The sequence below is a fragment of the Schistocerca americana genome, chromosome 5, assembly GCF_021461395.2.
Source record: "Schistocerca americana isolate TAMUIC-IGC-003095 chromosome 5, iqSchAmer2.1, whole genome shotgun sequence".
Classification (NCBI taxonomy): Eukaryota; Metazoa; Arthropoda; class Insecta; order Orthoptera; family Acrididae; genus Schistocerca; species Schistocerca americana.
This window is the reverse complement of record NC_060123.1, coordinates 595,300,881-595,323,549: the sequence shown is the minus strand read 5'-3', so window position 1 is coordinate 595,323,549 and position 22,669 is coordinate 595,300,881. Positions and strand designations below refer to the sequence as shown.

The window sequence follows — 22,669 nt, the reverse complement described above, 5'->3', positions numbered from 1 at the left end:
TATTGAGAGAAGGGAGAGGTAAAACCCAGTGCTGGATGTGAAGACTGCTCCTCTTGAGTAACACAGAGGGGATCACCATGATATCTCCCCACCCCCTCTCCGGGGGGGGGGGGGGGGGGGGCGGCCTTGACACTCTTTGGCAGGTTCATGCTTGGCTACCACGGGGCCCCAGCCTTTGCAGCATTTTTTTCCCTTCCGTGCTGCATGTCTGTCCTCTTGCTATTCTTTTTCACCTCCCTTGGGGAACATGTCTGGGGTATTATTGGGAATGTTCTGCACTCTGTAACCGATGTGTGAACGGTCTCACCTATGTTTTTCGCTCCCTTTTCCTTTCTTTGTTAACCTTCTCCTCTCATTCCTCCGCTTCGACGTTTGAGGATCCTCTTTTTTCTTCTTCCTCCCTGTGTGCTCCCGAAGGCCAGCCCACGTGTCTGACACATAACAGGTGACTGATTAATGCATAATTTCCAGCCCCGGGTCATCAGGTAGGGTTCGCACATACCCCCTGGTACAGGCCAGGTCCAGGGAGGGGTGATTGCCTGAGCTGTAATCTTCCTAATTTGTTGATTGGTCCCTCTGTCAGGTATTCGGGAGGTGTGACCTGAGGTGTGAACAATCACCTAAGGCGGGTGAACCCCCTTGTGAAGGTGGGCCCCCAGTTGGAAGGAGCGCGCCATCGAATGCGGTGGTAATCGTGGGGGATTTCTTCTTGATGAATCAATCATCTTCCCACTCAACATCTACAAAACATAAACACAATGGGGCTAATGATTCAGAGACCCTTCCCGCTGCACCACGGTTCCTCACGGCCTCACATACTGAAGACGATCAGTCCTGCGCCACAGTAAATCCGTTCATTATTCAGAAAAGTGGGGATATAATTGCTGGCCCTGTGAAATCCTGCTCTAATTTATGGAATGGCAGTTTGCTTTTGGAGACCACTTCTGATTCTCAAGCACAACAACTGCCTCACTTCGCCACAGTTACCCTGTTCATGTCGAGTCCCATAAAACTTTGAATTCTTCCTGTGGTGTAATTTACACCAGCCTACTCGACAGTCTAACAGAGGCCGAAATACTATCTTACCTCTCTGATCAGGGTGTCATTGCCATCCATTGTGTAATGAAAAAGGTAGAATCCTCCTTAGTGCCCACCCGCACTCTCTTTCTCACCTTTGATAGAGTGGTGCTTCCGTCCTAACTCAAAGCAAGCTACGAACTTATTACCATCTGGCCATACATTCCAACCCCAATGCTCTGCTACCAGTGTCATCATTTCAACCACACTAGAACGCCTTGTTGACACCCAGCCAAATGTGTCACCTGTGGTAGGGATGCGCACAAGGGCAATCGTCCACCTCCTCCTCCCTGCTGTATCAACTGCAATGGCGGCCATGCTGCCTCCTCTCGGTATTGTCAAGTGTATCTTGATGAGCAAGCTGTTCAAGAGATCAGTCGCTTGCAAGTTAGTGGCTAGTCGCAAACCCTGCGTTCTCCTGTCTGGTGCCTATAGTTCTGTTTTTCTTACCCCTCGCTCCATAAAGGACATGGCCATGCAGACATGTGACCTCCAATTCAGCTCTGAGGTTGTGAAATCGCCCAGTTTCAAGGTAGCATTGCCATCCTGCCACCCAGCTGCACTACAATCCATCAAACTCTCGCCTCCAGGGGCGAAGCCACCGGCTCCACAACCGGTAGACCGACAGAAGTAGTACTCCCGTGAAGACTTCCTCCGTCCCTCCAGCCAAACAACACCCGAGTCTTCATCTAACTGGAAAGGCTCGAAGAAGTCCATGAAAGGCAAATGGTCTTCTGCTTCGCCACCTCAAAGACCCTCTTCGATGATGTCGCCACGTGATACTTTAGCCCGGCCAGCTCCAGTGTCGCCAATGCGCACCAACAACCGTTTTTTGGCATTGGACTCTACAGACTGCCTGCACAAGCAAGTTGATGCTTCTGGGGATCCCCTGGAGCAGGATCCTCCTGCTTCTGTGCCCTGTAGTAGTGCTTCTTCCCCAGCTGTCACTCGGCAACTGCAGAGGTGACACCCCTACGTCTTTTCCTCATCATGATTCTCCCCCAATGGAACATTCGCAGCCTTCAGTCCCACAAAGAGGATTTACATCTGCTTTTAGTGTCGCAGTGTCCCCTTGTCCTCTGACTTCAGGAAACAAATTTGCACCCTCATGACCGTTTTGAGCATTCACATTTCTTACAGATTCGTTTTTACCTTCCCCCTGAAGTCGGCATTCCATCTCATGGGGGCGTCATGCTGCTCATACAGGATAACATTCATAGTTGGCCCACCTCCCTGACTTCAAGCCGTTGCAGTTCACCTTTTCCTTCCCTGCCTGACTTTTCCCTCTGTACCATATATGTCCCTCCATCATTCACTGTCACCAGGACAGACTTCCTTCAACTTACTGGGCAGCTACCTCCCCCATTTTTGCTACTCGGTGACTTTAATGCACGTCATCCCCTTTGGGGTTCTCCCAGGATCTATCGGAGAGGTGCCCTCTTGGCTGACCTTCTTAACCAACTTTACCTCTTCTGCTTTACACTGGAGCACCCACTTTCCTTTCTGACTCCTCGCACACCTATTCTTATTTGGACCTCTCCTTGTGCACTGCCCAGCTAGCTCCTTGTCTTGAGTGGTCCATTCTTTCTGACACCTACTCGAGCGACCATTCACTGTGTGCTATCCATTTGCTGATTCCTACCACCTCCGCGTGCACGCCTGAATGGCAACTTGCTAAGGCTGACTGGCAGCTTTACTCCTCCCTGGTGACCTTCGAAGAACAAGATTTCCCCAGTTGTGATGGCCAGGTGGAATATCGCACAAACATTATACTTACTGCTGCAGAACGTTCCATCCCCCACAGTTCGTAGTGTCCCAGTCCCTTGGTGGACTGAGGCATGCTGCGACGCAATTTGCACATAGAGACATGCTCTCTGCATTCGTTATAAACAGATGCCTGCAAAGTGCCATCGCGTTCTTCGGGATAACAAAAGAGCTAGATGGGTTTCATTCACTAGTTCTTTTAACAGTTTCACACCTTCCTCTGTCGTGTGGGCCAACGTCCAATGGCTCTCTGGAACCAAGATCCATTCCCCAATTTCCGGCCTGACAGTCGCTGACAATGATGTTGTTGTGGACCCTATTGGTATCTCCAACACCTTGGGTTGCCATTTTGTGTAAGTTTCGACCTCTTCGCAGTATCACCCTGCCGTCATCCATCGGAAACGAGCGGCAGAGGCTCGGGCGATACCCTTCTCTTCTCGGAATCGTGAGTGCTACAATGCTGCCTTTACTATGAGGGAACTAGATCATGCTCTCAGTTCATCCCGATCCTCCACCCCAGGGCCAGATGCCATCCACATTCGGATGTTGCAGCACCTTTCTCATATGGGCAAGCACTTTCTGCTTAACACATACAAACGCATCTGGGCTGAGGGCACCTTTCCTAGACGCTGGCGTGAAGCCCAGTAAGGACAAAACCTTCCTTCTATCTTCCGCCCTATCTCTCTTACTAGCTGCGTTTGCAAGGTGATGGAACGTACGATTCATGCTCGGCTGGTGTGGTGGCTCGATTCTTGCCATTTACTAATAAATGCACAGTGTGGATTTCAAGCGTGGCGTTCTGCAGTCTACAATCTCCTTACTTTGTCCACTCATATCATGAATGGCTTCCTGCGGAAATCCCAGACTGTGGCAGTGTTTTTCGATTTGGAGAAGGCTTACGACACCTGCTGGAGAACTGGTATCCTCTGTACTTTTTACTCGTGGGGCTTCCGTGGGTGCCTGCCCTGTTTTCTCTGGTCATTTTTACAAGACTGAGTTTTCAAGGTATGTGTGGCTTCTGCCTTGTCGGACACCTTCATCCAGGGAAATAGTGTGCCTCAGGGTTCCATCCTGAGTGTTGTCCTCTTTGCTATCGCCATTAACCCTATAATGGCATGTCTCACATTGGGCATCTCTGGCTCCCTTTTTGTTGACAATTTTGAAAACTATTGTAGTTCTCCATGTATCTTCTGCACTGTCTTGATCATCTTTACTCCTGGAGCATCGACAGTGGCTTTCGCATTTCCACTGACAAAAACGTCTGTTTGAATTTCTGGTGGTGCAAATGGTTTCTCCCACCATTTCTACTGCTAGGGCCTGTTGCCCTTCCTTTCATTGAAACTACGAAATTTCTGGGGCTCATGCTCGATAGGAAACTCTCTTGGTCCTCCCATGTGTCTTACCTTGCAGCCCGCTGTACACAGTCCCTCAGTCCCCTACGTGTCCTCAATGGTACTTCCTGTGGTGCCGATTGAACAACCGTCCTCTGTTTGTACCAGTCTCTTGTCCATTCTAAACTCAGCTATGGGTGCTTTGTTTATGTGCCTGCACGCCCATCCCTCTTATGCTGACTCAACACTATCCACCATTGTGGCATCCAGTTTGGCCACGGGTGCCTTTTACACCAGCCTGATTGAGTGTCTGTATGCTGAAGCTGCTGAACTACCACTGTCCCACCGCTGTGACATTCCCCTCAACACGTATGCATGCAGTTTTTCTGCCATGCGTGGCCACCAATCCTATGCCTCCTTCTTTGATGATTTGTTTGATTGTGAGTATGGGGCCCGTCCTTCTTCTCTGTTACCTCCCGGAGTACACTTTCGGTACTTGATACAGCTGTTTAACTTCACACTACCTGCAGCTTTCCCAATGGGTGTGAACCCTTCACCACCTTGGCTTTGTGAAACGGCCCATTTTAACCTTGGCCTTCATTCACTTCCTAAGAACACTACTCTATCTTCGGTCTATCACCTACAGTTTCACAACCTTCGTATGGATCTTCGCAATTCTACCTTTGTATAGACTGATTGCTCTCAGACTGACTGTGGGGTCACCGGTTGCCGTGCCTTTGTCATTGGCACCCGTGTCTTTAGATATCGGCTTCCAGCACATTCCTCAGTATTTACAGCCAAGCTCTTTACCTTGTATTAGGCCACAGAGTACATCTGACGACACAGCCTTTTTAATTGTGTCCTCTGCTCAGACTCACTCAGTGCCCTTCACAGTCCCTGTGCGCTGTACACTGCCCATCCCTTAGGTGGAGCGGGTCCAGGAAAACTGTCAACTACTCACTCGTGGTGGAGCCACTGTGATGTTTCTGTGGGTTCCTGGTCATGTTGGTCTGCCAGGAAACGAGACTGCTGACGCTGCTCCCAAAGCTGCAGTCCTCGTACCTCAGCTCACAAGTACCTATATTCCCTCCAGTGATCTCTGTGTTGCCGTCTGTCAAGAGGTGGTGTCCCTTTGGCATCGTCAATGGTCCTCCCTTCACAGGAATAAGCTCCGGCTTATTAAGCCTCTCCCAGCAGTTTGGACGACCTCCTCTCGGCCCTCCCGCTGGGAGTGGTGTCTTTTGTAGCCCTTCTTCCATGTGCCTGTTTTCAGCTGTCTTCTATATGTCAGTTGGGATTGATGCAAAGTCGTTTTTTAACTCCTCTCTGTCTTCTACGGTTTTGACTTGGAGGCATATGACTCCAGTTGTTTTTGTGCCCTAAAACAAAACAAAAATAATGATTACCATCTCCATATAATATTCTCTATTTTATTAGTTAGTATAATTTACCCAGTTTCATCCACTGTTATTCTAATGGCATTATGACATAATAGAAGAATGTACAATAATCCTTATATTATAGGCTGTTGGTATGCAATAGCCTTCTAAATTTGTTATGTTTGAATCACTGAAAAACAGAACTTCAGATAAATGAGTAAGCAGAAATGTGATGATTCTGTAATAAGGTAACTTTGAGCTGTTTCTAGAAAGGGATCATTGTATGCAGCTCTAAATACGAGAAAATTTTTTGTAAATACTTATGTCAGGCCGAGTATATATATCCTTTGCCATTTGAAAAGCATGCCAGGCTTACCGGTTGCTAAAATGAACACACAAAGAAATTCCAGAGAAGTTCAGTTTGCGATTATTTTTAAGCACGTAAACATTGCCATACATGAATTATGTTACAACAGTATGCCATAAATGGGTTGTGGTGTGAACACTGATATTTTATAGTAGTAAATGGAATAGCTATATGGACATTTTAAGTGTGTGTGTTTGCAGATATAGGGTATTTTTGTTAAGTTATTGTATATAATAACAATCAAATACGAGGAAATGTTGTGTCCTAGTGAGTGTCTCCATCTTTTGCAGTTTTCACCTCCACATCTGTAGCAACAATGAATTTTTGAGAAGTTGCCCAGTGAACAGATGGGAGAGGAGATGACATGGTAGACACAGCTTTGAGTGGGAAAGGCAGACAGGGAAAGAATGGGGTGGGTAAGCATTGACAGGCAGGACATATGGCTCTCAACCATGGTAAAAATTACAAAAGTGATGAGTGGAATGAGGTAAGGTGATTGTCTCCAATGTCATTATAAGATATAAATTGGGTAGAAATTGGCAGTAGAGTGGAAGGGAGGGGGCAGGCTGAAGATGTTGTCTAGCAGCAGTTTAGGGATTGAGGGAACCAAGGGTGTTCATGACAGACAGATCCCACCTGCACAGTTCAGAAGAACCAGTACTGGAGAGGAGGATCAAAATAGCATGGATGCTGTTAAAGCCATCGGTTTGGTGGTGTGCGAGATCTGGGTAGTTGAGAATTTACTTACAAGGGAACCTCCCCATCGCACCCCCCTCAGATTTAGTTATAAGTTGGCACAGTGCATAGGCCTTGAAAAACTGAACACAGATCAATCGAGAATACAGGAAGAAGTTGTGTGGAACTATGAAAAAAATAAGCAAAATATACAAACTGAGTAGTCCATGTGCCAGATAGGCAACATCAAGGATAGTGTTCGCTCAGGAGCACCGTGGTTAGCGTGATCAGCTGCGGAATGAGAGGTCCTTGGTTCAAGTCTTCCCTCGAGTGAAAAGTTTAATTTTTTTTGTTTTCAGACAATTATAAAAGTTCAGGCACTCTTACATAATCAACTTCGCTCTCCAAAATTCCAGGATATGTTCAGATTTGCTTGGACATATGCAGGATTTGACGGTCTACACACAGAAAAATTTGAAAACGTTAAAAACATATGTTTTGACAGAGCACAGGGAAAACTGTGCGACTGTGAAACTGTTGCATTCATTTGTTGCAGTTTATGTGACAAACTCTTATGTTTTCATCACTTTTTTGGGAGTGATTATCACATCCACAAGAAAACCTAAATCGGGCAAGGTAGAAGAATCTTTTTACCCATTCGCCAAGTGTACAAGTTAGGTGGGTCGACAACATATTCCTGTCATGTGACGCACATGCCATCACCAGTGTCATATAGAATATAACAGACGTGTTTTCCTGTGGAGGAATCGGTTGACCTATGACCTTGCGATCAAATGTTTTCGGTTCCCATTGGAGAGGCACGTCCTTTCGTCTACTAATCGCACGGTGCGGTCGCAAAACATAGACACTAAACTTATTACAGTGAACAGAGACGTCAATGAACGAACGGACAGATCATAACTTTGCGAAAATAAATAAAGTAAACTTTTCACTCGAGGGAAGACTTGAACCAAGGACCTCTCGTTCCGCAGCTGCTCACGCTAACCACGGGACCACGGCGCTCCCTAGCTCACACTATCCTTGATGCTGCCTATCTTGGGCATGGACTACTCAGTTTTTATATTTTGCTTATTTTTTTCATAGTCCCACACAACTTCTTCCTGTTTTCTCGATTGATTTGTGTTCAGTTTTTCAAGATGTGCCAACTTATAACTAAATCTGAGGGGGGGTGCGATGGGGAGGTTCCCTTGTTAACAACGGATAGGGACCTACAGCTATAACAGCACTTGATTTTGCTTCCAGAACTTCATTGGCTCTTCCCAAACCTGCTTCACCTTGGCCTTTTCAGCTCAGTGTGCTACCTTCCTGGATGTGATGACTATCTTTCTGATGGCTCTATAAAAACCTCTGTCCATATAAAATGCCTCAACCACAAACTACTTCCATTTTGATAACTGTTGTCTGTTCCATATCAAAACGTCCCTCCTCTACCACCTTTCCACCTGTGAGGTACCGTGTCTACAGTGAGGAGTAGTAGTTCTCCAGACATGCAGATATCCTTGGAAAAGCAAAAATTTCCTGGCCAGGTGGTCCAGAACAACTTTCCTGTGGCATAACTAATACCTTCTCCACAGACGTAGTAATATTTTTTGAATGTCCTAGAACACAGAGTCTTATATGCTACATTTTGAATGACAATCTTTCAGATCATATTATTTGCATATGATTAGTAACATCTTGCTTAGGTGCCATGTAAATTTAGTGTTTGCTGAGACTTTTCAATCCTGTATCCATTAGACTTAAGACTGCTGTGGCTTCTCGGTAGTGTGGAAACAAACTGCCCTGGCAGACACAAAATGCACCTAAGTCTCAAAGTATGTGTACACCGTTCCTTAGACAGAACTGAACAATTGGAACTGTGGTCACTGATTGTAACTTTTTGTAAAAGTGCAAGTATATCAGATTCTGCCATGGGAGCAGAAATCATTCCAGTACCTGATTCAGCTGTATCTGTTACTATGGTTGTTGCAGTTACTATTGTCAGAGCATCAAAAATTCTATAATGATGTCGCGACATTAAGCCTCAGGAGTCCTGTTGCCAATTTCTGTTGAATTTTGTGACAGGAATATTAATTGCAGTTTGTAGGTTCATAATTTTGATTTACGTTACTGCAGGAAAAATGCTGTATTTAAGTGGTCGTGGCAGTGTCCAGAAACACTGGCTATTATATAAGAGTGTGATCTGGTAGGTCTGGTGAAAATGTAAGAAAAAATGTTTCATAAGTAACTCACCTTACTTTCCAACATAGTCTCCTTTGTAGGATATATGCTTGGTCCAGCATTCCTACAGCTTTTTCATCCCATTGGGAAAATAGATTCTGTCAAACCCTGCAAAGTATTCATTGACTGCAACTATTGCTTCCTCATTTGATGAAAATTTCTTCCCTGCAAGTCAAAATTTCAGTTATGGAACAGGAAGAAGTCATGTGGGGCTCACTCTGGTGAATAGCATGGATGAGGAATGAGTTTGAAGCCCAATTCATGAACTTTTGCTATTGTTATTGCTGATGTGTGGGGTGGTGCCTTATCCTGGTGAAAGAGCACTTTTTTGCACACCAACCTTGGTCTCCTTTCAGGCAACACAAGTTTCAAATGACCCAGCAATGAAGCATAACAGGGTCCAGTTATGGTTCTGCCTCTTTCCAAATAATGTTTGAAGATTATACCTTGAGAATCCCAAAAACAGTGGTCATCACCTAATCAGCTGACAAAATGTGTCTTTGCCTTCTTTGGTGCACTTTCACCAGCCATTGTCCATTGTTTTGATTGCAGTTTTGACTCTGGTAAGTAATCATGGATCCAAGAGTCATCAGTGGTCACCAGTTGGCATAAAATGTCTTGTGGACTGTCATTAAGCATTGCCTGACATTGTGTTGAAAAGTTGTGCCAGATGCACTCTTTGTTGACTGTGAGCAATCGCAGCACCCGTCTCACACACATCTTCTTCCTTGCCAAGTCTCGGTGCAGAATATTTTGCACTCACTCAGTTGACATGCCTACAGTCTCAGCAATCTCATGGATTTTTATCAGCGGTCTTGTGTTACCAATTCATGGATTTTTTCAACGGTTTGCTATGTGGTGACCTCAATTTGGACAGTCAGTGCACGCTTCATCTTCGGCGCTTGTCCGAACCATGTTTAAATTCATTAATCCAAAAATAAATGTTAACTGAATCTTCCATCATTTCTTGGTAGAACAACATTATAATAAATGAAAAGCACCAGTTTGCTTTTGTTCTACAGTATTACTTTTATTTTGTTAACCGGTTCTTGGCCTACAAGGCCATCTTCAGACATTTACTGAGTATTGTCATCAAAGAAGTTACAATGTTCGTAAGCAGCATTGGAAGAAAAGTTACGTATCTAGATTGAAGCAAAGACGTGCAGTTAGGAACATCTTTGACAGTGTGGTGGTAATGCATTGATAAAGTAAAAAATTGGACTGTAAATAAATAAAAATGAAGGAGACAGGAAAAAACTTTGACACAAAATAGGAACAGCATGCCTACATAACAGTTTTTATTAATAAAAACATGGAGAGTGATACACAAACCATTTAAAACAATAAACAATTATCAATGTAACTACAGAATACATAAGGAACTTAAGCAATATCAGTAAGATAAATAGAAATGCAGGAAAATGGACGAGTTTGAGGGAACACACAGTAAATGCAATCTTTGAGAGTGTGGCAGTACTGCACTTTTAAAAGGTTAAAAGGCTGAACAGTACACAAATACAAAAGGAGCAAACAGGAAAACATTAACATTATATTCAAAATTGTGGCTGTGTAACAGTTTGCATTAAATAAATGAACCATGTAAAATATAAACAATATTTGGCTTGTGTCTGTATAAGTGTGGATGGATATGTATGTGTGTGTGTGTGTGTGTGTGTGCGAGTGTGTACCCATCCTTTTTTCCCCCCTAAGGTAAGTCTTTCCGCTCCCGGGATTGGAATGACTCCTTACCCTCTCCCTTAAAACCCACATCCTTTCGTCTTTCCCTCTCCTTCCTTCTTTCCTGATGAGGCAACAGTTTGTTGCGAAAGCTTGAATTTTGTGTGTATGTTTGTGTGTCTGTCGACCTGCCGGCACTTTCATTTGGTAAGTCACATCATCTTTGTTTTTAGATATATTTTTCCTACGTGGAATGTTTCCCTCTATTATAACCATAAACAATATTTGATGAGACAACTACAAGAGGTATTAAACATGGACAGTAATACAGGTAACGGTTAAAAGAAAGCCTTAACAATTTAATCTACAGTCTATATGGAATACATAGACAACTTCAATAAAATAAAAGAACTTAATGAATACAGGAAAATGGGATTATCTAGGAAGAGACAGTATGTGAAGTATGGACAACAGAGATGATTATATGAAGTTTAGGAGAGGGGAAGTGTTGAACTGTGTCTGGTCATTTAGTATTAGATCTGGACTGAGGGCTAGATGTTTGTTAATTTCCAGGCCTTCCAGCAGATTGAGTTTATGGCCTTTGTTTGCTAAGTGAAGTACATGGGACACTGGCTGGTAATTGTGATCCTCTCTGATTACATGCTCAGCAAATGCGGAGTCAGAATTCTGCAACCTCCAGCTGCGTTCATGTTCAGCCAGCTTAGTTGCTATGTCTCTGCCTTACTGACCAATGTAAAATTTGTCACTATCAGAACAGGTAATTTTGTATACCCCACTGTTAGCTAATAACTGGATCTTATCTTTGATATTGAAAATACACTGGGCTGTCGTGTTCTAAACATTGTAGCAAAGCCTATACTTGTAGGGGCTTTTAGTGCTTTGGCTACAATCTGTGATACTTCTCCTAGATATGGCAGTGTACACCATTTCTTGCAGATAGTGGATGGGAAGCAAATGGGGCATAGAGGAGGGGTATAATTTTCCGTTTTTGTTTCCTATGCAAGATGTGGTCATTAAGAACTGAACTGTAGCCATTGGCTGTGGCCATAAATTTTATTGTGTCTAACTTTGCTTTGAAATCATATCTGCACTTGGGTATAGATGTCAGAAAATGTACCATTGAGTGGAAATGTGGATGTTTATGAGCTATGGGGTGTTGTGATCAAGAAGGTATTACTGTTCCTATAGTTGTGGTTTTTCTATAAATTTTGAAATAATATGTGTGTGTACTGATGTCAGTGATGAGATCTAAGAAATTTACGAATTTGTTGCCAATCTCCATTGTGAACTGAATATTTTTATGTTGACTGTTTTGGTTTTTCAAAAAATTTCTTGAGTTGTCTTGTAGTACCAGTCCACATACTCAGGACATCATCCACATATCTAAACCAGCATTTGATATTTGCACTCAAAGGTTTTTTTAAAAAAACTGCTGCTTATATTACTGTCCATGTTTAATACCTCTTGTAGTTGTCTCATCAAATATTGTTTATATTTTACTTGGTTCATTTATTTAATGCAAACTGTTATATAGCCACAGTTTTGAATACAATTTTAATGTTTTCCTGTTTGCTCCTTTTGTATTTGTGTATTGTTCAGCCTTTTTTACCTTTTAAAAGCGCAGTACCACCACATTCTCAAAGATTGCATTTACTGTATGTGTGGTGTCACCGCCAGACACCACACTTGCTAGGTGGTAGCCTTTAAATCGACCGCGGTCCATTAGTATACGCCGGACCCGCGTGTCGCCACTGTCAGTAATTGCAGACCGAGCACCACCACACGGCAGGTCTAGAGAGATGTACTAGCACTCGCCCCAGTTGTACAGCCGACGTTCATAGCTATGGTTCACTGATCAATACGCTCTCATTTGCCGAGATGATAGTTAGCATAGCCTTCAGCTACATTTGCTACGACCTAGCAAGGCGCCGTATTCAATTGATAATTAATATTATGAAGCATGTACCGTAACGAGAGATGTTCTACAATTGTGGATTAAAGTTAAGTATTACATCATCAACATACTTTATTTGCAATTCTCAAGATATTGTCCTACCTCACGCCAGTCAGCGTGTAATTAAACGCGTGCATTTCGGCCTCCTCTAAAAACACAGTGTTGGCACTTCTGCCAACACTACAGTATGTTCCCTCAAACTCCTCCATTTTCCTGCATTTCTATTTATCTTATTGATATTGCTTAAGTTGCTTATGTATTCTGTAGTTACATTGATAATTATTTCTTCTTTTAATTGGTTTGTGTATCACTCTCCATGTTTTACACCTCCTGGAGTAGCCTTGTCAAGGACTTATTTTATTTTATTTCTTTTGTTTATTAATAGAAACTGTTATGTAGACGTGCTGTTCCTTTATATTAAAGTTTTTTCCTGTCTACTCCATGTTTATTTATTTTCTGTTCAATTTTTTACTTTTTCAATGCATTACCACCACACTGTCAAAGATGTTACTTACTGCATGTCTTTGCTTCAATCTAGACATGTAACTTCTCTTCCGATGTGGTTTACGAACATTGTAACTTCTTTGATGACAATACTCAGTAAATGTCTGAAGATGGCCTTGTAGGTCAAAAACCGGTTAACACAATAAAAGTAGAACAATAGCAAACTGGTGCTTTTCATTTATATATTTAAAAAAAAAAATTCTTCAATGATGGTGCAGAGTCTGTGTGAACTTCATCCAATTTTGTTTTATTTGAGCGACTGTGCAACCCTTCCATAAAAATGTTTAATAGCAGCCCAAAACTCGGTTTTCTCCATTTTCAATCACAGTTGATGCACTGACCATTTCGGACAACAGTCAACAATGAACTGTATGGCGCACATTGTTGATATGATCCTTGGTGTAATTAAGGTTACCAACCATATAGGCACAACAGAAATGCCACATTCTTTCATGGAAATTTACCAGTCTTGCCAAACCAACCTTGTAAGAGAGTAGAATGTCTAAACATTTAGCTAAACATAATTCCCAAAATACAGTCCTTATTTGACTACCACTGATAGTGGCATCTGGTACCTGTTCGGAAGTGTGGCAAAATCCTTTGTTACTGTAGGTGTGTGTGCTAGTGGTTGACACTATGAGCATAAGGAGGACAGTATGTCGTAAGCAGCAAGGTACTGTGACTTGGTCTGCAAGCTATCTTGAATGATAAGACCTGCTGACTGGGCTCTGTGTGGCTTGTCTAGCTTGATTTTGCTGAATGTGTTGCAGCAGGAAATAGTACACAAAGATAATGTATGAAGATTGAGTGCTTTTCATGTGCAATTAGAGTCTTGAACTAGTGGTGCCAGCTTCATAAACAGGGATGTGATCTCATCATAAAGAGCAGCACTTTTGTTGGTAGCTTCTGGCATTACCACCACCGACAGCATTTTGATATCAGTTCTTATTAGTTTAATTCTGTTATTCCTTACTTTGTAGGATATCAGGTACAGTACACTGTGGTACATTCAGTTTACTGTTGATGCTTTGTAAATATGAATGCAATAATTTTCCTCAAGAGTATTTCTAGCTGATGTTTCTTGGTTTTCTCTTTCCTGTATCCATGTGGCTGAAAAACTAAAGAGAAGCACATAATCTCTGTACTGCATGGCAAAAATATAAATGCCCAGCACAAAATGTGAAAGTACCTGGAAAGGGGGTATGTAGTGGCAACCAGCAGCATTGGTAAGAAACTTGCCACTCCAGAAAGGAAGATTTCTCCATTAAAATTCCATAACATGTTGTTAAATGTTCACACTGAATTTATTACTGAGAAGAACGAAGCTTAATGTTATACCAGTGTTAAGTGCTTCAGTGACAGAATACTATTTTGATTACTGAGTACAGAGGAGTAATTGGCCAAGTACTTGCTGAAGGAACTGTCCGATTATTGTCCAGAAGATATTTAAGAAACTAACAGAAAACTATAATCAGAGTGGCCCATTTGGTATTAGAACCCAGCTCCTCCTTCATATCTAACTGGAGCTGTAGTCAGTGCACCACATCATTAATTGGATTAATGTATTAATTGTTTTTAGGTTTATAGTAGGCTGTTTTCTCCAGTTTTAAGAAAAACAGAGCTATAAATATTCTCTCTCTCTCTCTGTGTGTGTGTGTGTGTGTGTGTGTGTGTGTGTGTGTGTGTGTGTGTACATCTACATACTCCTGATTAGTCAATAGAATGGTAATTACCTAATTGTGAAAACTCCACTTCACACCTATTGTACAATGAATGTATTCATGATTATCTTTTTGATGGTATTTGCTTTCTTTATATTGTTGTATGACTAATGCAGCTGTCATATGTCAGGTTACAGATAGTGCTGGAGATCATCCGCGACGTAGTGTTTTCCTGCCCTCAGGCAGATGTTGTAGCTGCCATTATTGCTTTACTTGCAAACACATCACAGCATATCTTTTTGATGGACAAACTATGCCATGGAAGTTGTAAGTAAAAACAGTTGAAGTGATTTCTTAAAATATTATTATGAAAATCATGATTGCAAACATTCAGATTATGTTTCACAATGTTGCTGTTACAATACTTATAGAACCTAAAGGAAATAAATAACATTGTTTGAAGTTAACAAGTTTTTATATTCTCATCAGTTTTTTTATATATTTAGATGCATGGGGACTGTTAAAGGAAAAAAATGCACAAGCCTTTGGAGAAAGTTATATTGTTGTTGTTGTTGTTGTTGTTGTTGTTGTCTACAGTCCAGAGACTGGTTTGATGCAGCTCTCCATGCTACTCTATCCTGTGCAAGCTACTTCATCTCCCAGTACCTACTGCAACCTACATCCTTCTGAATCTGCTTTAAATAACAAACCTTATTTCTTGTTTTCATCTCCCTTAAGTCAAAACCCTCATCCAATATTGGGAGATGGGTAATGGCATGAAGCAGGGGATTGCCTGTAGGAGCGAGGTACAATGGGGACTGTGTGTGCCAGGGACTGCTGTGAAGACATATTCATTAGAAACCTGGGTTATGAAAGGATGAGAGAAAAGCAAAGTACAAGCTAGTGAGATGAAATTCTTGAGAAACAGTATTGAAGTGACAAAGATAGACAGGTTAAGAAATGAGAGGATCAGAGAGTTAATGAAGGTGGAACCATAACAGGAGGAGATAGAGAAATCAAAGCTGAGATGGGAAGATACACGAGATGAAACTGGAAGGAAAGAGACCAAGAGGAAGACAGAGAGACAGACGGCTGAAAGGAGTAGAGGAATGTGTCCAGAAGAAAGAAGACGACTGGACCAAGGTGAAGACGGAGAGATGGTGGCAAGACAGAAGACAAGGGAGAGGCCTATGTTCCACACAGACCCAGCTAGAGGCTGTAAACTGTACAAGATGATGATGATGATTTCTTGTTTTGGTAATGCACACACACACACACACACACACACACACACACACACTCTCTCTCTCTCTCTCTCTCTCTCTCTGCCCACTCCCCCAAAATACACTAGCATTAGCAGTACACATTCATAAATTCTTCTGAGTAGTAGAAATAGTTGGCTGAATACCTCACTCCTTTTTGTGCCACACTAAGTTTGAGCGATGAAGAGTATAAATCATTTCTCATTTTATTGTGCACTGCAAATTTCATTAGAGAGTACGTGTGCTGTGGGAGTAATAGTATGCTCTTGAAACAACTGTCTGCAAGAGATTCTAGAGTTCACACCAGATATTTTCCTTATTAACACACTTCTTTGCAACAAACACTTCTTCCCACAATGATGAGTTACCCCAGAATATGATGCCATGAGTCAATCATTAATGACTGAGATATTAAGAAATTTTGTAACATTTAACTTATTGTTTAGGTTCTTATTAACATAAACACCTAAGAATTTAGAATAATTTATTTCAGTTATTGACTTCACCTCATGCATTATTTCTAATGGTGTCAGTTTGAAAATACTTGTTAAAAGAATCCTGACTGCAATTTACTTTGCAAGAATTGTTAAACGCAATTAGAGTGACCTTATATTACAGTACCACAGAATATAATAGGTTTCCAGAAATTTGGGTGCAACAGATGGTATCTTCCACTGTAGTAACATTCATAAATTGACATGAAGTATCATTTATGATTAATGAGCAATGGACATTATGTTGGGGAATGAGAAAACAGTAACAACATTAGGGAGTAGTATGGTATGCAGTAACCATAGTTATGATTTTGACATTTCACAGTTATCATAATAGTAATTCATTATGACACCCACTGCTGAATAAAATAATACTCCGAACTTTTGCTTCCATTAGAGTCTTATACTGCATGCATCGTTGTTGACACAGCAAGGTTTCTGATGCCACCTGTCCATTTTCCATTAAACTCATTATCTGGGTCTTTTTGTGTCTCACAGAACCCAGCATTCCTACTGTTTCCAACTCCCAATGTACATAGTGTGCTTTTGGTACTTGTACCACATGGTCTCATGTACAGTCTTGTTACACCATATGACTGACATTTTTTGTCTTGATGTAGGAGATCTGCAGTGTTTCAGCATGATACTGGTTTATTCTCCATTTACCGGTTCTCTGACTCTGCTCCCTTGTAGGCCTCGTTACTGTATAGCAGTAATCAATTTGCAGACAAACTCCTTCTGTCTGGCAGGGAAGCACCTGAAGAAGATTGACAAGAAATTCAATGCTCAGGAGGGCGTACTGGATATTGTGCACTCTTTCTGGAATGGCAGAATACTTTTGTTTCGCATGCCTGTGGTAGAGTAGATTCCCAGTGTTGACACCTGCATGAATGTGTAGGGGACAAGATTGAACTTCTTATTCAGCAACCTTGTAATGTGCCATTTGTCTATATGGAAAATGGATTCTCATGTAACAACTATTATTTTGGCTTTTCCTATCTTAATCATACTACAAATGAAGGTAGTTTGCCACCAGATATATTTCCCTCTATAGGTAAAGCATCAGTGATGTTTCGTCAGACATTACACTGATCATCCAGAACATTATGACCATTGATCTGCTATCGATATAACCCATCCAGCCAGTAGCAGCATCACCTGGCAAGGAATAACTGCTAGGCATACATATGCACAGTGCATGTAGTATCAGTGAGCATGCTGTCCGTGTGTAGAATGGGGAAGGCACATGATCCATCTGAATTTGACCGAAGACAGATTTTGATGGCTTGGAGGCTTGGCATGAGCATTTCAGAAACTGCATGACATGTCGGGTGTTCAAGGAGTGCTATGGTGAGTGTGTCAGACTTTAATGCTGGGCAGAGTACAAGTGTGTCTGAACACACAAAGCCCATAACACTCCTAACGACAGGCCTCTGCAGCCAATGACCTATGCATGTGCCAAGGTTAACACAATGACACTGACAACTACAACTGAAATGGGCTCTTGACCATTGGCACTGGACTTTGGTGCAGTAGCAGAGCTTAGCATTGTTTGGTGTACTCCAATACCTACATCATGCCGACGGGAAGGGCATGAATCCATCATCTGCCAGGTGAACAGCTCCTGGACACCTGTGCTGGGGGATGGAGACAAGCTGGCTCCATTATGCTCTGGGGAACATTCATATGGGCTTCCATGGGTCCAATGGAGCTCATGCAAGAGACAGGATGGCCAAGGAGTATCATACAGTGGTTGTAGACCACGTACATGCCTTCATGACAATAATGTTTCGTGACATCAGTGACCTTCTTAAACAACATAATGCGCCATGTCACAAGGCCACGAGTGTGCTGGAGTGGTTCGGGAGAGACAGTGGCAATTTCCAATTCATGTGCTGGTCCCCCAACTCGCCAGATCTAAACCCAATTGAACACATTTGGGGTGTGGTTGAACAAACATGGTGTCAGAGCTCGTTGCCCCCCCCCCCCCCCCCCCGCCCACAATTTATGCATATTTGTGACTTGAATGTGCAGATGTGATGTCAGTTCCTTCCAGTGACCTTACGGGACCTCATTGCTTCCATGTCTCAACGCATGACCACTGTTAACTGTGTCAAAGATGAACATACTGGCTGTTAAGTAGGTGGTTATAATCAACAGGCTCATCAGTACACATGAGTATGCGCACACACACATACAGCAGGGATTCATTGTTAGCAAAACTCTTGAAAAGTGCTTAGCCATTTACCTCAAAATTTTTATCTGGATACTTCCCGCTAACACCAACCTATCAGAACTCCGGAAATGGCAACTTGCCCTTCAATATATCCTCTCTTCCTGTTACCCAACAGGCCTCAACCTCCGCTAATTTCAAGTTGCCGCTACTCATACCTCACCTGTCATTCAACATCTTTGCCTCTGTACTTTCTCCCCGACTGACATCTCTGCCCAAATTCTTTGCCTTTACATATATCTGCTTGTGTCTGTATGCATGCGGATGGATATGTGTGTGTGTGTGTGTGTGTGTGTGTGTGTGTGTGTGTGTGTATGAGTGTATACCTGTCCCTTTTTCCCCCTAAGGTAAGTCTTTCCGCTCCCGGGATTGGAATGACGCCTTACCCTCTCCCTTAAAACCCATATCCTTTCGTCTTTCCCTCTCCTTCCCTCTTTCATCATCTTTGTTTTTAGATATATTTTTCCCACGTGGAATGTTTCTCTCTATTACAGAGAGAAGGGGCAGGAGGACGTGGTGATGGAAAAAGACAAGGGGGAGAGGACAGGGATAGAGAGAGGGGATAGTAAGAGATTAGGCCTATATCCAATTTGCATACATGTTTAGTTTTGGTTAAGATGTAATATGTATATGTTACTTATATCAATTACAACTCATTTTTACGACTTTGGTGATAGTTGATTTATCATTTGTCTAAAATTAACAACAACATACTAGAGATGGACAGGTTATTGTGTGTTGACATTCAAAGTAAAAACTCATCGAGTAATTTTCTTCATTCAACTTTTTAGTGAAGAAGACACTAGAATGTCACCATAACTTGCTGGAGGAAGCAGCTGTGACTTTTATATCTAAGGAATACTGTGTGTGTGTGTGTGTGTGTGTGTGTGTATGAGAGAGAGAGTTCTTACTTCATCTGTGTTAGATTTACTCCAGCACACAGTATTTATATATGTTTGTGTTTAATGTATTTCATTAGCTAAAAGGTTACATTTTTAATTTCTGGTTATGTCAATACTCCAAAATCAATTTGAAATGCTCATACTGGCTGTTTTCTTTCCATGCAGTAACCAACACACTAGTTGACCGTCAAGTGAATGAAGTCGTATATTTCTCAAGAGGTAAGATTTACGCATTCCTTATGTACGCTAAGTGAAGTGAGAATCAAGATTTAGTTTTCCATATTTTTCCACAGCACCAAAAAAGTAATTTGTGTAATATATCCATCACAATTAGATTTATAAAAAAGATTCTGAACTGTAATCTGTCACAAAATACATGTCAAACAATACAGATTTAGTGTACAAAAATATTCGCTGTTACTGTTGTGGAGTCAAGTTAAGTGCTGCAGCTGTTAATTGCAGATCTCACCATTGATCTTGTAAGGCAGGCTTGAAACATCATCTGATCACTTCTACATTGTTAAAATTATATAAATGAAAACAAGAATGATTTTCAACTAAGTGACCATGATCAATTCCTGACACTGGTTTGCAACAATTTCATTTTTCCAAAGAGTGTTTGATGCAACTGTACATGCTAGTCACTTGTGTAGAAGTTCCTTGATCTCTGCATAAGTACTGCATTCACTTTAACATGAATGTTTTTATTGGTAGTACTCAGTCATCAGTCACAGTACTTTATTTACCTGCTTAAGTAGAATGTTTTTCAGAGTGAAGGACTAATTAGTCACTTTTTGGGCATTACATCTGCTTCAGTTAATCACTTAGCACTAAATGAATTGAATGACAGTGCTGCAAGTGCTATTAAAAATTGTGAGATGAAATAAAAATAAATATATTATTACTACTACTTCTCGTACTACTGATACTACTACTGCTATTGTTTTTTATTATATTAATTTGACTACAAAATGTTTGTTTTCTGCATTGATGAAAACTTCCATATTTTCACTTACACTTTGAATAATGTTACAAATTTGTGACTGTACTATATTATTTGAATGGCTAATTTTAACTTGAAGATTCATTTTAATAATAAAGCAACGGTTAAATTGTTGTCATTTACATAACAGATGAAATAAAATAAAATTATTCAGAGTAGTGGCAGTGAAAAATTATTTTTGCCTTCTTACATATGCTACACAGGATTTAAGATGCTTATTAGTGGACTCCATGTAGGAATATCAACAATGTAGGAAAAGATAGATTGCTAGTTACTCTAAAGAAGGCACTTTTAGTTGCACACAGGAACAATTGAAAGACACGTACACAAAGATTTCTGCCACATCCTTCATCAGCAGAAGAGAAGCACACACCATTCACACACACAAGCGAGCACACCTCATGCACACATGACCGCCAACTCTGTCAGCTCAGACCAAAATGAGATTCTGCCCTGAGCTGCTGAAGTTGGCAGTCATGTGTGCGTGAGGTGTGCTCGCTTGTGTGTGTGAATGGTGTGTGCTTCTCTTCTGCTGATGAAGGATGTGGCAGAAAGTTTTGTGTACGTGTCTTTCAATTGTTCCTGTGTGCAACTAAAAGTGCCTTCTTTAGAGTAACTAGCAATCTATCTTTTCCTACATTGTTGTTATTATTAGTGTACTGTATTATTTTACTGAAATTATGCAGCACAGTTTTGTTACTTCTATTGATAAATATATACTTTATATGTTTGAGTATCTTAAGAAGCCTGTTTGTTTTTTCCAGCCCATTCAGAAAAAATCTCATTAAAATTAGCTACTACAGAAACAACAACAAAAAACACCTCCGTGCTAACAGTTGCAACAAAGTTGACAGATAAGACTTTCAGCAAAGTCTTTCTAACTCTTATTAAAGTTATATTCAGTATCAGCCAATTGTTGTTTTACACAAAAAGTCTTCTAGAAATTGCCAATCTGATTTTACATATCCTCTTTACTGTTGCCATTAACAATTTACTGTGGTGTCACCGCCAGACACCACACTTGCTAGGTGGTAGCCTTTAAATCGGCCGCAGTCCGTTAGTATACGTCGGACCCGCGTGTCGCCACTATCAGTGATTGCAGACAGAGCGCCGCCACATGGCAGGTCTAGAGAGACTTCCTAGTACTCGCCCCAGTTGTACAGCCAACTTTACTAGCGATGGTTCACTGACAAAATACGCTCTCATTTGCCGAGACGATATTTAGCATAGCCTTCAGCTACGTCATTTGCTACGACCTAGCAAGGCGCCATTACCAGTTACTATTGATGCTGTAAAACATGTACCGTCAAGAGCGATGTTCACCATTTATGAATTAAAGTTAGGTATTCCACAGCTACGTCCTTATTTGCTAGTCTAATTTCCTTAACCTGTTCCAGACCTCACGCCAGCCTGCGTGAGCTAAAACGCGTACCTTTCGGCTTCCTCTCAAAAACGGGTTGGCTCTCTTGCCAACCCACAACACTTACAAATAAATCTAGATATAACAATGGGCACCATCTAGAAGAAACCATCCAAACCACCCAGACTCCCAAACAGCTCACCTGCTTCAAATTCACTGATGATATTCGTTATGTGGATCAAGGGTGAAGATGCTCTATCCACATTCCTCCAGAACCTCAACATCTTCTCCCCGATTCACTTCACCTGGTCCACCTCGGCTCAATAAGCCACCTCTCTTGATATTGACCTCCACCTCAGGGATGGCTACATCAGTACCACCATCCACATCAAACCTACCAACCATCAACAATACCTTGATTTTGACACCTGCCACTCATTCCACATGAAGAAGTCCCTTCCATACAGCCTAGCCACCCATGCCTGTCGCATTTGTAGTGGTGAGCAGTCCCTCTCAAAATATTCCAAGGGTCTCATTGAGACATGCACAGACAAAAATTACCCTCCAACCTTTATCCAGAAACAGATCTCCCATGCCTTGACTCACCAGTCACCTACCATCTTCCACATACCCACTGCCTGGCCACAAAGCAGCTTTCAGTAGTACCCAGGAATGGAGCAGCTGAATGACATTCTCTCCCAGGGATCTGACTACCTCTCATTGTGCCCTGAAATTAGAAATGTCCTCCTCACTATCCTTTCCAC

The 22,669-nt window shown here is 41.8% G+C and overlaps 1 protein-coding gene across 1 annotated transcript in view; it reads left to right on the top strand.

Moving 5' to 3' along the window:
• Nucleotides 1-22,669, top strand: part of LOC124615834 — a 128,745-nt gene that overhangs the window by 81,865 nt on the left and 24,211 nt on the right. Inside the window, exons 14-15 of the mRNA XM_047143984.1 lie at nt 14,842-14,978; nt 19,708-19,761. Coding sequence (XP_046999940.1) covers nt 14,842-14,978; nt 19,708-19,761 — 191 coding nt within the window. The remainder of the gene's footprint in view (nt 1-14,841; nt 14,979-19,707; nt 19,762-22,669) is intronic.